The 16144-nt window shown below is 46.2% G+C and overlaps 1 protein-coding gene across 3 annotated transcripts in view; it reads left to right on the top strand.

Moving 5' to 3' along the window:
* The window catches only part of PLEKHM1 (pleckstrin homology domain containing, family M (with RUN domain) member 1), a 54985-nt gene that overhangs the window by 10568 nt on the left and 28273 nt on the right, over positions 1-16144 (top strand). For 2 of the 3 annotated variants that reach the window (XM_011985981.1, XM_011985983.1), the window contains exons 3-5: positions 1015-1262; positions 3459-4085; positions 10487-10871. In XM_011985981.1, coding sequence (XP_011841371.1) covers positions 1015-1262; positions 3459-4085; positions 10487-10871 — 1260 coding nt within the window. The remainder of the gene's footprint in view (positions 1-1014; positions 1263-3458; positions 4086-10486; positions 10872-16144) is intronic. The other variant, XM_011985984.1, reaches the window with a different exon arrangement.

Here is a 16144-nt window from a genome sequence, read left to right as displayed (position 1 = left end):
CCTGCCTTGGCCTCCCAAAGTGTTGGGATTACAGGCGTGAGCCACCGCACCCAGCCTCTTTTTAGAATTTATCTAGTAGGCGTTCTGGTTTTTACCAGAAACCACTTCCCTGAAAAAAAAAAAAAAAAAAGGTAGTCCTGTCCTCAGGAGAATCCTCATATTACTATATATCAGAAAGTATTATTTCCACTTTAACAGATGAGGAAATTGGGGCTCAAAGAAGTTAAGTGGAAGGTCTAAGGAGGCCCGTCTGGTTACTGACAGCTAGGACTGAGCCTAGTCCTCTGGCTTCCAGGCCCAGGATCTTTCTTTTTTTTTTTTTTCTTTCTTTTTTTGAGACAAGGTCTTGCTGTGTTGCCCAGGCTGGAGTACAGTGGTGTGATCATAGTTCACTGCAGCCTTGAAGTCCTGGACTCAAGCAGTCCTCCTGCCTCTGACCTCCCAAAGTTCTAGGATTACGGGCTTGAGCCACCACGCCCAGCCTAGGATCTTTCTTAACGTAAACCATGCTCATGTTCTCATGTTTTTATTACTCTAAAGCAGTGTGGGTGTTTTTTGTTTGTTTGTTTGTTTTTGCCTCTTGGCTTATTGATTCTCTACAGAAACTTGTCCATGTGAAAAAGGTGGGAAGCCCCACCCTTGTTCTAGATGGATTTACCCAACCTCCCATCACTGCAGCTATGATGGGGCCAATATTTAAACACAAGATTATGTGACTCTAAGTTCACTTAAGTTTGGTCTAAAAAACAAAGTGTCTGCACTAAAGGACATGCAAAACAACAATAGCAGTGATTATCTCTGGGTAGTGTGTGATTTTCCTTTTCTTCTCTATGCTTTATCTTTCTTTGCTATAGTTAACAATGTGCTAATTTTACAGAAGAAATCTACAGACACACCCATAGATGTGTGTGCATGTGGTTGCACATGTATTTGGCATCAGGCAAAGGATTACACTCCAGGGACTCTCCATAGCATTTTCCGCTAAAGGCCTGTGTTCTGTGTGATGCTGCCTAGGTCATCAAGAAGAAGCTGGTGGGATCCGTGAAGGCCTTGCAGAAGCAGTACGTGTCCCTGGACACAGTGGTCACTAGTGAAGACGGAGATGCCAACACCATGTGCAGCGCCCTGGAGGCTGTGTTTATCCATGGCCTGCACGCCAAGCACATCCGAGCTGAGGCTGGAGGAAAAAGGAAGAAAAGTGCCCACCAGAAGCCTCTGCCCCAGCCTGTCTTCTGGCCCCTCCTGAAAGCTGTCACCCACAAGTGAGATTTAGCTGGAGAGGTTTTGCTTTGGGGAGGAGCAGCAGAGTATGGGACACTTAGCTTTTCCTCCCCAGCTGTTCAGGAAGCCAACAGAGGTGCCCTGTGTTCTAGCATAGAGATAGGGTGAGGTAGGGGTTGAAAGTGTTTTCTAGAGAGGCTTATCTCTAGATCAAGCTTCCCAGCCAGCGTGCCAGCAGATCTTGAGACCCTCAGCACTCAGGCAAGAGCCTGTGGTTGCTTTGAGCCCTGGGACTGGTCGCCTTTAGCAGGAACAGCCTTTTTTGCCACACCGGGGCAGAGTTACATAGTTACAACAGAGGTTGTGTGGCCTGCAAAGCCTAAAGTATTTACTATCTGGCCCTTTACAGAAAATGTTTGCTGACCCTGCCTTAGATTATTCGAACATCTGAGTTGTAAATCTGTTTTTTTTTTTTTTTTTTTTTTTTTTTGGTACGGAGTTTCGCTCTGTCACCCAGGCTGGAGTGCAATGGCGCGATCTCGGCTCACTGGCACCTCTGCCTCCCAGGTTGAAGCAATTCTCCTGCCTCAGCCTCCTGAGTGGCTGGGATTACAGGCACGCACCACCATGCCCAGCTAATTTTTTAATTTTTAGTAGAGACGGGGTTTCACTATGTTGATCAGGCTGGTCTTGAACCCCTGACCTTGTGATCCTCCCACCTCGGCCTCGAAAGTGCTGGGATTATAGGCGTGAGCCACCGCACCCGGCCATAAATGTCATCTCTTAAGGAGGTATGGGGTTATTTTTATTAAAGAATGGAATCAGGAAGAGCATATGAATATTCACCCTGAGACACTTATCTCTTGTGTCTGGACTTTTGAGCAAGTAGCTGGCACTGTGCCTCTAAGGACTACTAAATGTCACCTTCAGCCCAAAGAAGCCTTGTCAGTCTCTGATCTTCCTTTCCATGCTGACTGCCACTGCCGTGTCTCACGTTTTTACTTCTTTCCTGGGTGACACTGGCTTTCTATTTGTCCCCCTTACCTCACTCTGTCTTTCCTTGAGTCCGTCATCTGGTCAACATTTACTGAGGTGAAGCTCCCTGGAGCTTACTCACTGAGCCTAGTAGAATGCGGTCTGCATTCCCATGGGGGAGATAAACCCACGCTAGGGACTGTGGTAGCTCAGAGGAGGGGCATGTACATCAGACCGAGGCATTCCGGGACTGAGTCTGGTACACCTGGGGTCTGATCTCCTTATGCAGAACATCTACCCTGCAGTCTGCATGATTGTGGTCAAGTCACTTTTCTAAATAAAGATCTGTAGCCCACAGGCTCCCAGATGCCAGCCTGGAGACTGATTCACTAGGTTGGGGCCCCAGAACTTGTATCCTGCTCAAGTTCCCCAGGGGATTCTGGTGCATGGCTGGGTGTGGAGCCATTGCCCCGTGTTGCCTTATTGGTTTGATATTCAAGACTCTCTCTTTCCTGGCCTTGCAACCAAACTACCCACTCTTCTGCCACATGCTGTAATTGGAGCTCTCCCCAGTCCTCTTACAGGGTTGTTGATTTCCTGCCCTTTATGCCTTTTTTCATCAGTTCCTTGTGCCTGAGGGCAGGGACCATGTCTTTACCCTGCATCTTCACTGCTGCAAGGACTTTGCACTTAGGGAGCTCTGACAGCATGCCTTGGATGAGCAGATGATGTCAGGGGCCCAGTGGTAGTTGGAATGAACATGGAAATTATCCTTCACGATTCCAATCTCAGAAGGTTGGGGGTTATAGCTTAATATTTCCTTTAAACACTTTTCCTTTAAAACTGTATATATATCCTAGGCTGGAGTGCAGTGGTGCAATCTTGGCTCACTGCAACCTCTGCTTCCCAGACTCAAGCTATCCTCCCACCTCAACCTTCTGAGTAGCGGAGTAGCTTGGACTACATCTGCAAGCCACCACATCTGGCTATGTTGTTATTGTTGTTGCAGAGACGGAGTTTCGTCCTGTTGCCCAGGCTGGTCTCGGACTCCTGAGCTCAAGTGATCCACCTGCCTTGGCCTCCCAAGTGTTGGGATTACAGGCGTGAGCCACCACATCTGGCCTAAAACACTATTACCAAATATTTTTGCATGCCTTTATCTATTTGCAGTGGTTATTCCTGGTTCCTGCTAACCAGTGAATAAAAGCACATCTCTGTGATTTGGGGCGGTTTCTTGAAACATGTCTGTTCTCCCTTCCCAGACACATCATCTCGGAGTTGGAGCACCTGACGTTTGTTAACACAGATGTGGGCCGCTGCCGGGCATGGCTGCGGCTGGCCCTAAACGACGGCCTGATGGAGTGCTATCTGAAGCTGCTGCTGCAGGAGCAGGCCCGCCTGCGCGAGTACTACCAGCCCACCGCCCTGCTCCGGGATGCCGAGGAGGGCGAGTTCCTCCTTAGCTTCCTGCAGGGCCTCACTTCCTTGTCCTTCGAACTCTCCTACAAGTCTGCCATCTTAAATGAATGGACGCTAACCCCACTGGCCCTGTCTGGGCTTTGCCCGCTCTCTGAGCTGGACCCTCTCTCTACCTCTGGTGCAGAACTACAGCGAAAGGAGTCTCTGGATTCCATTTCCCATTCCTCAGGCTCTGAGGACATCGAAGTCCATCACTCGGGCCATAAGATCCGGAGGAACCAGAAGCTGACTGCCTCCTCCCTCAGCCTGGACACGGCCAGTTCGTCCCAGCTGTCCTGCAGCCTAAACTCTGATAGCTGCTTACTCCAAGAGAATGGCTCCAAGAGTCCGGACCATTGCGAGGAGCCCATGTCCTACGACTCAGACCTGGGCACAGCAAATGCTGAGGACTCCGACCGGTCTCTGCAAGAGTGAGTACCCTGCCCCAACTCCTTCCCATTTTCTCTCCTCCCTCCTTTCTTTCCTCTCCTCCTCCCTTTCTTCCTATGGCATGTGATTGCCTGTTACTGAACTCTATTAGCAATTAAAGAAAGCCAAGGGAGACATCGACTTCTCCAGGGACTGGAATCACTGGGAGCTGTAGCAGGCAATACAGGCATAGTGGAGAAAGTGGACTTAGAACAGCTTAGAGCTGGTTTGGGCTCCAGCTCTGCCCTGGTGACAGGGCTGGGTGCGGTTCATGCCTGAAATCCCAGCACTTGGGAGGTTGCGGCAGGAGGATTGCTTGAGCCCAGGAGTTCAAGGCCAGCCTGGGCAATATAGCAAGATCCCACCTCTAAATTAAAAAAAAAAAACTAAAACTAAAAACAAACAACAACAACAAACCAAGTTACTTAGTCTCTATAAGGCACAGTGTAAAATATTGTTGTCTTCATCTAGAACGAAGGAAACTAATAGGTCAGAGCACATTTAAAACTTCCAACAAATAGATGAAACATAATGCATAAGGGTGTGACTTCACAGAAGACCTCCTGGGGGACACAGGACCTGAGTGCTGCATGCAGGAGGTGGTGGACAGCTGGGGACAGACAGATGTGTGGAAGAGTATGTGGGGCAGATGAACTTGGCTAGAGAGAGAGCTGGGCAAAGCCTTCTTCACACAACCTTTCAAAAAATTTTTGCAGCCAGGTGTGGTGGCTCACGCTTGTAATCCCAGCACTTTGGGAGGCCAAGGCAGGCAGGACGAGGTCAGGAGATCGAGACCATACTGACTAACATGGTGAAACCCCGTCTCTACTAAAAATACAAAAAATTAAACGGGCATGGTGGCGGGCGCCTATAGTCCCAGCTACATGGGAGGCTAAGGCAGGAGAATGGCATGAACCAGGGAGGTGGAGTTTGCAGTGAGCCGAGACCGCGCCACTGCACTCCAGCCTGGGTGACAGAGCAAGACTCTGTCTCCAAAAAAAAAAAAAAAATTTTTTTGCGTAATCTTTTTATGGTTAAAAAAAGTCTAAAACATATACAGTGAAAGCCTTTCCCATTCCTGTTCTCCCTCTACCCTGTTCTTTCCTCCCACCCCTACAACCATAATAATTAATTTCCTGTATATTCTTCCAAATTTCTAAATTAATCTACAACAAATACCAGTATAAAGATTTTTAGCTGGGTGCAGTGGCTCACGCCTGTAATCCTAGCACTTCAGGAGGCCAAGATGGGTGGATCACAAGGTCAGGAGATCAAGACTATTCTGGCTAACACAGTGAAACCCTGTCTCTACTACAAATACAAAAAATTAGCTGGGCGTGGTGGCAGGCACCTGTAGTCTCAGCTACTCTAGAGGCTGAGGCAGGAGAATGGCGTGGCCCCAGGAGGCGGAGCTTGGGCGACAGAGCAAGACTCCATCTAAAAAAAAAAAGATTTTAAAAATTTACTCCTTATTTATTACTTTCTCCCCTACAAAGGCAGTATATACACACTGTTCTATATCTTATCTTGGAGAAGATCTTTTCATATCAGAGCTATTTCATTCTTTTATTTTTATTTTTTATAGAAATGGGGGTCTCACTGTGTTGCCCAGGCTGGTCTTGAACTCCTGGGCTCAAGAGATCCTCCTGCCTTGGGCTCCCAAAGTGCTGGGATTATAGGCCTGAGCCACCCCGCCCAGCCTCATTCTTTTTTTTTCTATTGCATATTGTTCCAGTGTATGAATGTACCTTAGTTTACTTAATCAGCCCAGTATTTAATGGGTGCTAGGGCCCATGTGTTCATAAATAACCTTGTGTATGTGGTCTTTTAGTTCTGCATAACTATCTCTGTTTAGTAAACTCCCAGAAGCAAAATTGCTGAGCAAAAGGACAGACTAATATAGAATATTCACAGATTATTGCCCATTTACCCTCCACCAGGAATGTCCTTGTTTCTTAGCCTTGCCAACTGATGGTATTAGCGAACTTTTGGATCTTTGCTCATCTGATAGGTGGAAAATGGGAACTTCTTATTAAAAGCCTCCTTCAGTTGGACCCATGTTCCATCAGCTGAAAAGAAGATCCCATGTGTTTGGGACCTTCTTTCCACTCATCCTATGCCCTTGCCTTGGTTCAGGTCCCTCTAGGGTTCTCATCCAGCATAGGAAGAGCACCAGCATTGGGTGGTGTTGCGGACTGGGCTTGGAGCAGACCTAGTTTCAAGTCCTGTTCCACCACTTACAAGCCCAGGAATGTCAGGCACATTGCTTGTTAGTCAAACGCATATAGGAAATTCTCTCGTAGGCCCAGAAATAGCTTCTGAGCATATTAGGTGGAGTTTTCAAATGTTAAATGGAGGAATTTAGATAGAATACATTGGGGAGGAACAGTCTCTGTCTCCCATGACCACTGGGACCGTGGTGTGACAGGCCTGCAGTGTGACCCGGGCACAGGGCATGACGTAGGCTCATTTACCTGTCTTAGCCCTTCCTGTGTGTCTGCCTCCTCTGCAGACCAGCCAGCCATCCCCTTGTGATATGTCTTGCTTTTATCTCATGTGTCTTGTGATTGGAAAATTCCAGCTTAAGGTCACTGAATCAGTAACCATTCTCTCTGTGCAGGAAGTGTTATCCCGGCTAGTATGGGGAAACTGGAGGGGCAAGGGTCAGGATGTATAGACGAATGCCAGCCGGTGGTGTGAGGAACTGGCAAATCTAAGACATACAGATGCACAAACACACAGCCAGCACCAGCATTCGTAGAGCTGGGCCTTGAAGTTAGTCCTTGAGCATCCACAGAGACCAGCATTTCTTGAAGTGTGTATTTCAAGGGTAAAATATTCTCACCGACACTTAGAGTTCATCAAAGTTATTACATTATTTAAATATTTGTAACTTTAAATTAGACATAAATTCCTTGTGCTTATCATTACACGTATAAAATCAAAACATCCACAAATTAAACATAAAAGCATAAAAGACACAACATTCAAAATGAAATTTATTAATATAAAGCGGTTCTGTTTGGCAGAAACCAAATTGCAGTTGGGCTAGTGAATTGACTGTCCTGAATAGCTCCTTCCGTGTAGACTGGATCTGTATTATAATGATCACTGAGTGGCATAGGTATCATCTGGAGGGTTTAAGTACTTAGATTTAAGTACTTAGAATGGTCCCTGGCACATAGGCATCAATAGTGCTCAAATGATGGTATTGTTGTATTTTATTTTATTCTATATTTTATTTATTTTTTGAAATAGAGTCTTGCTCTGTCCCCCACGCTGGAGTGCAGTGGCACGATCTTGGCTCACTGCAACCTCCACCTCCTGGGTTCAAGCGATTCTCCATCCTCAGCCTCCCTAGTAGCTGGGATTATAGGGGCCTGCCACCACACCCAGCTTATTTTTGTACTTATTGTAGAGAAAGGGTTTCACTATGTTGGCCAGATGAACTCCTGACCTCAGGTGGTCTGCCCGCTTCAGCCTCTCATGCCCAGCCTGGGTAGACATATGTTTTTAATTCTCTTAGTTATATACCTAGGGGTGGAATTGCTGGGTCATATGTAACTCTATGTTTAACTTTTTGAGGAACTACCAAATTGTCTTCTGCAGTAGTTGTGTCATTTTACATCCCCACCACTAATATATACGAGCTTTAATTTCTCTACATCTTTGCCTACCCTCGTTATTTTCTTTTTTATTATAACCAACCCAGTGGGTATAAAGTGGTATCTCATTGTAGTTGTGATTTGCATTTCTCTGATGATTAATGATGTTGAGTATCTTTTCATGTGCTTATCGAACATTTGGATATCTTCTTTGGAGAAATGTCTGTTCAGATCCTTTGCCCATTTAACAATTTGGTTATTTGTGTTTTTATTGTTGATTTGTGAGTGTTCTATATATATTCTGGATAATAGACCCTTCTATATAATTTAAAAATATTTCCCCCCATTCTTTGAGTTGTCTTTTTAGTTTCTTGATAGTATCCTTTAAAACACAAATGTTTTGGCCGGGCGCGGTGGCTCATGCCTGTAGTCCTAGCACTTTGGGAGGCTGAGATGGGAGGATCACAAGGTCAGGAGATCGAGACCATCCTGGCTAATATGGTGAAACCCCGTCTCTACCAAAAAAAAAAAAATACAAAAAATTAGCCAGGCGTTGTGGAGGGCGCCTGTAGTCCCAGCTAATCGGGAGGCTGAGGCAGGAGAATGGTGTGAACCCGGGAAGCAGAGCTTGCAGTGAGCCGAGATGGCGCCACTGCACTCCAGCCTGGGCGACAGAGTGAGACTCCATCTCAAAAAAACAAAAAAACCACAAACGTTTTTTATTTTTGTTTTTTGAAACAGAGTCTCACTCTGTCGCCCAGGCTGGAGTGCAGTGGTGTGATCTGGGCTCACTGCAGCCTCCCGCTCCCAGGTTCGAGTGATTCTCCTGCCTCAGCCCCCCAAGTAGCTGGGATTACAGGTGCGCACCACCACGCCCAGCTAATTTTTGTATTTTTATTAGAGACGGGGTTTCACCATGTTGGCCAGGCTGATCTCGAACTCCTGGCCTCAGGTGATCCACCTGCCTTGGCCTCCAAAGTGCTGGGATTACAATTTGTTTTTCATTGCTTGCTTACGCTATAGATCTCACGTCTAAGAAACCATTGCCTAATCCAAAGACATGAAGTTTATACCTCTCTTTCCTTCTGAGAGTTAGTTTTAGCTCTTACCTTTAGGTTTTTAATCCATTTTGAGTTCATTTTTGTATACAATGTGAGATAGCAGTCCAGCTTTTTTCTTTTGCATGTAATTATCCACTTACCTCAGCACAATTGTTGAAAAGACTATTCCTTCCCCATTAAAGTGTGTTGGTGTCTATGCTGAAAATAATTTACTTTTTTTTTTTTTTTTTTTTGAGATGGAGTCTCACTCTTTTACCCAGGCTGGAGTGCAGTGGCACGATCTCGGCTCACTGCAACCTCCATCTCCCTGGTTCAAGCAATTCTCTGCCTCAGTCTCCCGAGTAGCTGGGATTACAGGCACCTGTCACCAAGCCTGGCTAATTTTTGTATTTTTAGTAGAGACGCGGTTTCACCATCTTGGCCATGCTAGTCTTGACCTCCTGACGTTGTAATTCTACCCGCCTCAAACTTCTAAAGTGCTGGGATTACAGACATGAGCCACTACACCCAGCCAAAATCAGTTACTTATATATGGATTGGCCACCTATTCTTGACTATAATGTCTTGAAATGTTGTTTGGGGTTAAGATGGTGCAGAGCTCACTGGGAAGACAATCAGGTAAGCAACTTGAATTCTAAAATCCTCATTTCCATAAGCCCAAATTAAGCTGAGCTTCATGTATCTTCTGGATCCAGTACAAGCCATCAGGGCAGATGCATGGAGGCTTTGGGGCCTTAGACAGCCTGTGGCCATCTGAACCTGTCTTTGCCCATGACATGCTCCACTGGTTTTATAAGCAGAAGATATAGCAAACGGGTTTATTTTCGAAATGGAGCTTGGATCCTCAGAAGCCTCAGGAGAGAGAGGAGCAGTTGCTAGTCAGTGCACATTCCAGAGGGCCCAGGACATGTTTCTGTGCACTGTGTATGTGTGAGTGTGTGTGTGCACACACATGTACCAAGAGAGTAACATTTGCTCCCTGTGGCCCCAGGAAGCAGCACGGAGGAGACAGGGAGTGGCAGTCGCACCATGGAGAGTGAGCAGGGGCACATCTCATGTGTACTCATATCCACCCTCACACACCTGGTGTACACTGAGCTCCAGAAGCACTTTCTGGGGATGTGACGCTTTGCTGTCTCCACACCCAGTCCAGCTCTGAGGGGACCAGCCCTTGCACCTCCCCCAGTCCTGCTGTCCCAGTGCCTGCCCAGGAACAAAATATGACCTCGCTCAGGAAACCTGTTTAGCCCTTGCTGCTCCTAGTCCCTGCCCCAGGGCACAGAGTCCTGGCACCTCAACTCTCTGTGCTGAGGAGGAGGCCTGTTCTGAGACACTGTCCTTGGAGGCTCTGCTGCACACCATATTTGGGAAAACGATTGCCCACACAACTGTGTGTTTGGCTGAGCAAGCTCTCCAGGCCCACAGCTAGCCTGCTCAGAATGCCAGTAAGTCCTCATTCATACCAAGTCCTCTTTCTCTGCTGTGGGAGCTTTTTCACCTGAGATCCCAGGCTCCACAAATCACCTGCCTACCCAGTCTGCCTAAATCCTGGCCAGGAAGAACGTGGTGGGAGTGTCAGAGGAGGACTGTGTAATGGGGAGTGCAGTGGATAATTAAGAAGGTGTGGGTTGTTTTAAATCATAAAACAGCAGTTTTGCATTCTTCCCTCTGCCCCAATAGCCTTGGGCATTGTCGCAGACAACCTGTCACACAGGTTTCTTTGTTTAAAACTTCTAGGGTATTGTTGGAATTCAGCAAAGCCCAGGTAAACTCTGTGCCAACCAACGGACTGAGCCAAGAAACGGAGAGCCCCACACCACAGGCCTTGCTCTCCCTCCATGGCCTCAACACCAGCACACACCTGCACTATGAGGCGCCTGCAGAGCCCCTTCCTGCCCAGGCAGCCTCTGGAACTCAAGATGGTGTCCACATGCAGGAGCCGCGTCCCCGGGCGCCCAGCGCCCTGGACTTACAGCAGCGTGTAGAGAGCACCTCAGGCCAGCAGCCTTCTAGTACTGTCAGCAAGACAGCCAGAGAAGTGGGCCAAGGGAATGGCCCACAGAAGGCCCAGGCTCATGACGGAGCTGGTCTGAAGCTGGTAGTTTCCTCACCCACCAGTCCGGTGAGTGGTGCAAGCCGTTCAGGGGGCAGTCTTGGGAAATGTCAGCTGACACAGGGTTTCCCCAGCTAGTGACCCTGCGTGGTCTCTGCCTTCTCCCTGTTAGCCTTCCTCTCCCTGCATGGTGATAGTGTTAATAGCATCGTGATGATGGGGTTCATGTTTCTTGGCATGTGAGCTGTAGATATAAGCCAGGCACTGTGCTGCTCACTTCCCGTGTGTATCTCCTGTCATTTTCACGTCACTCTGTGAAGGTCGTTCTCATCTGACCGCAGTCTCAGCTCTTTAACCACTGCCACTCACTAGCTAAGGCCTTGGGCAAGTCACTTCAGCTCTCTGAACCTTTATTTTCTCCTTAGTACTTGTTACTATTAAATTAATATTTTTTGATTTTTGGTTTTTTGGTTTTTTTCAGATGGAGTCTTGCTCTGTTGCCCAGGCTGGAGTGCAGTGGCACAATCTCTGCTCACTGCCACCTTCGCCTCCTGGGTTCAAGTGATTCTCCTGCCTCAGCCTCCTGAGTAGCTGGGATTACAGGTGCCCACCACCATGCCCAGCTAATTTTTGTATTTTTAGTAAAGATGGGGTTTCACCATGTTGACCAGGCTGGTCTCAATCTCCTTGCCTCGGCCTCCCAAAGTGCTGGGATTATAGGCATGAGCCAGTGCGCTCAGCCTATTAAATTAATATTTTTAGAAAATACTAGGCCTTGAACATACTCAATTTGCAACATGACCCAGGTTTTAGAGCTGTGCTGTCCAATATGGCAGCTACCAGCCACGTGTGGCTGTTGAACACTTAAAATGTGCCACATCCAAATGAAGATGTGCCATGTGAAATAAGCGCTGGATTTCAACAACTTAGTATGATTTAAAAAATAGAAAATCTCATTTTTATGGATTACAAGTTAAAATGAAAATATTTGGGGGCTGAGCATGGTGGCTCACACCTATAATCCCAGCGCTTTGGAAAGCCAAGGAGGGAAGATTGCTTGAGCCCAGGAGTTGGAGACCAACCTGGGCAACAAAGTGAGACCCCATCTCTACAAAAAATACAAAAATTAGCTGGGCATGGTAGTGTGTGGCTCCCAGTTACCAGGGAGGTGGGAAGATGGCCTGAGCCCAGAAGGTTGAGGCTGCAATGAGCTGTGATTACATCACTGTACTCCAGCCTGGGTGACAGAGGGAGACCTTGTCTGGAAAAAAAAAGAAAAAAAAAAGAAAGAGAAAAAAAGATTTTGGATATATTGTATTAAATCAAATATATTATTAAAATTAATTTCACCTATTTCTTTCTACTTTAAAACAAAATTTATGTTTAAACCATGGCCTATTAACACAGCCCTAGGAGATCTTGAGAACCTGTGCCATACTTTTTAAAAATGTGGCTGCTAGAACATTTAAAATTATATATGTGGCTCATACTATATTTCCATTGGACAGTGCTGTTGTAGAATAAGCCAGTCCAGCCATGTGCAGTGACACAAGCCTGTGGTCCCAGCTAGTTGGGAGGCTGAGGCAGAAGGATTCCTTGAGCCCAAAAGTTCGAGGCCAGGGTCAACATAGTCCCTGAGGGAAGCCAGCCCTGGGCATCTCCTTGAGAGAACCAAGTGAGTAGAAAGGCTTGAGAACTACTGGCCCAAGGAAGCACCAGCCAAAGGCTGTGAATTTGAGCTCTTTTGTCTTTTCCATTTGTTCTTGTTTGGCCTTTGTGGTTTTCCAAAGTTATTGATGTTTACTGAGTGTGGGTAGGAAAAAGATGTGTGTGCTATCTGCCCCTGCTGCAGTTCAAGCCCCAGCGGCCTAGCCAGCAGGGTGAGGGAAAGCAATTGCTCTAGAATGCTAGGGGCAGGCTCCAGAGAAAGTCCACAAGAGAAGAAAGAGACAGTGCGGGTAGGGCTGGTGGTGCAGTGATGGGAGGGAGAGTAAATACCTTTACAGGCTTAGGTGCCTCTGACTACTTCTTTTTCTAAGCTTCACAGTTGTTTTTATTTTGTTTTGTTTTTTTCTTGAGACAAGGCCTTGCTCTGTAACCCAGGCTGGAGTGCAGTGGTGCAATCACAGCTGACTGCAGCCTCGACCTCCCATGCTCAAGCAATCCTCTCACTTCAGCCTCTAGAGTAGCTAGAACCACAGGTGGCACCAACTTGCCCAGCTAATTCTTTTTTTTTTTTTTAATGGAGACGGGGTTTCATTATGTTGCTTAGCCTTGAGCGATCCTCCCACCTCAGCCTCCCGAAGTGCTAGGATTACAGGCATGAGTCACCATGCCCAACCTGGCTTCATATTTAAACCACACCATGGAGGGCAAGATAGGGTCATGGAAAGCAGAGGCAGGGATTTGTATGCTTGTGCATACACGGACACAAAGCTGGGAGTATATCTCTGCCATGGTCTGGGGCTCAGGGTGAAGTCTAGTCTTGCATTTTCAGCTCTATTCGTGCTCTTCTCTTTGGGTAGTAGCTTCTAGATCAGGAGTGTCCGATCTTTTGGCTTCCCTGGGCCACACTGGAAGGAGAAGAATTGTCTTGGGTCACACATAAAATACAGTAACACTAATGATAGCTGATGAGCTTCAAAAAAATCACAAAAATAATCTCATTATGTTTTTTGTTCTCTGTTTGTTTTTTTGAGATAATGTCTCTCTCTGTCACCCAGGCTGGAGTGCAGTGGTGCGATCTCGGCTCACTGCAACCTCCACCTCCCTGGTTCAAGTGATTCTTTTGCCTCAGCCTCCCGAGTAGCTGGGATTACAGGCGCCCACCACCATGACCAGCTAATTCTTGTACTTTTCGTAGAGACGGGGTTTTGCCATGTTGGCCAGGCTGGTTTTGAACTCCCACCCTTAAATGATCCACCCGCCTCGGCCTCCCAAAGTGCTGGGATTACAGGCATGAGTCACCACACCCAGCCAAAAATCTCATAATGTTTTAAGACAATTTATGAATTTGTGTTGGGCCACATTGAAAGCTGTCCTGGGCTGCATGTGGCCTATGGGCTGTGGGTTGGACAAGCTTCCTCTAAGTTATATGACTCAGGATGGGGCCAGGGCCATGGAATAGACAAGCAGAGGCACCTCTCCCCGCCTTTTTTTTAAACAGCTTTATCGAGATAGAATTAAAATACATACAATTCACCTGTTTAAAGTATAATACTGTGTTTTTAGTATATTCATAGGGTTGTGTAATCATCACCACAGTCTAATTGTAGAACACTTCTATCCCCTATGGAAGAAACCTTCTGCCTATTAGCAATCACTCCCCATCTCTCTCCATTCAACCCCTGGCCACCACTAATTTACTTTCTATCTTGATAGATTTGTCCATTCTTGCCATTTTATATAAATGAGGTCATGTAATGTGTGACCTTTTGTGTCTGGCTTCCTTCATGTAGCATGTGTTTTTAACATTCATCCATGTTGTTGTGTGTATGAATACTTCATTCCTTTTGATTGCTGAGTAATACCCCACTGTATATTCCACTGTATGGCTAATTCACTTTTTATGTAAGGTTTCATCAATTGATGGATGTTTGGGTTATTTCCACTTAGGGCTATTATAAATAATGCTGCTGCAAATATTTGTGTATAAGTTTTTGTGTGGACATATGTTTTTAATTCTCCTGGATGCATAGCTAGGAGTAGAATTTTTCAGATCATATGATAACTATGTTTAACCTTTTGAGGAACTGCCAAACTGTTTTCCAAAGCAGCCTGCCCCATTTTATATTCGCCACATCCCCACCAACAGTTGTTACTGTCTAGTTTTTTAAAAAATTATTATGATAGCCATCACAGTGCGTAAGAAGTGGGAGCTCATTGTGGTTCTGATTTATGTTTCCCTGACAGCTAATGAAGTTGAACATCTTTCCATGTGCTTATTGGCCACTTGTGTATCTTCTTTGGAGAAATGTCTTTTCCAAAACTTTGGCCTTTCTAGAGTGCAGTGGTGTGATCACAGCTCACTGCAACCTCAACCTCCCAACCTCAAGTGATTATCCCACCTCAGCCTCCCAAGTAGCTGGGACTATAGGCATGCGCCACCATGACCAGCTAATTTTTTGTATTTTTTGTAGTGACAGGGTTTTGCGATGTTGCCAGGCTGCCCTCAAATTCCTGGACTCAAGCAATTCTTCCGCCTCAACCTCTCAAAGTGCCGGGATTACAGGCATGAGCCACCACATTCAGCCTACTTTTGCCCATTTTTAAATTATGTTTTTGGTTTTTTTGAGATGAAGTCTCGCTCTTGGCCCCCGGGCTGGAGTGCAATGGCACGACCTTGACTCACTGCAACCTCTGCCTCCCGGGTTCAAGCGATTCTCCTGCCTCAGCCTCCTGAGTAGCAGGGATTACAGGCGCCTGCCACCATACCTGGCTAATTTTTGTATTTTTGTATTTTTGTAGAGACGGGATTTTAGCATGTTGGCCAGGCTGGTCTTGAACGCCTGACCTCAGGTGATCCACCTGCCTTGGCCTCCCAAAGTGCTGGGATTACAGGTGTGAGCCACTGCACCCAGCCAAATTATGTTATCTTCTTATTATTGAGTTATAATAGTACTTTTTTCTTTCTTTCTTTTTCTTTTTCTTTTTTTTTTTTTTTGAGACAGAGTCTTGCTCTAGCCTCACACCACCATGCCCAGCTAGTTTTTTTGTGTTTTTTATAGAGTAGAGGTTTCACCATGTTGCCCAGGCTAGTTCTTTAAACCGTGTATATTCTGGATACTAGACCCTTACCAGATACATGATTTACAAATATTTTCTCCCATTCTGCAGGTTGTCTGTTCACTCTTTTGATGGTATTTTTGGCAGCATAAAAGCTTTACTTTTGATGTAGTCCAATTTATCTAATTGTGCTTTTGGTGTTCTATCTAAGTACCCATTACCTAATCCAAGGTCACAAAGATTTACTTCCATGATTTCTTCTAAGAATGTTATCAGTTTAGCTCTTACAAGTGAGTCTGTGGTCCATCTTGAGTTAACTTTTGTGTGTGAAGGATGTAGACACCCAGTGGAGCCAGCACCATTTGTTGAAAAGGCCATCCTTTCCCCATTGAACTGCCCCACTTTCTCCTTTAAAATTTTTTTGAGGAATGATGTATCTGAAGTACCAGATCTTCAGGGTCCAAGTGTCCACCTTGGTGAGTATTTACATATGATGTGCACCCTGTGACCACCATCTAGATCAAGATACAGAATGTGTCTAGCCCTCTAGCCCACCAGAGGCTCTTGCGTACCTTCTCCCAGTCATTGCGCACCTTGAAATCCACCATTCTGACTTC

Source organism: Mandrillus leucophaeus, unplaced genomic scaffold, assembly GCF_000951045.1.
Source record: "Mandrillus leucophaeus isolate KB7577 unplaced genomic scaffold, Mleu.le_1.0 Scaffold290, whole genome shotgun sequence".
NCBI classification, from domain to species: domain Eukaryota; kingdom Metazoa; phylum Chordata; class Mammalia; order Primates; family Cercopithecidae; genus Mandrillus; species Mandrillus leucophaeus.
The sequence above is the reverse complement of the archived record's forward strand: the minus strand, read 5'-3'. Positions and strand labels throughout refer to the sequence as shown.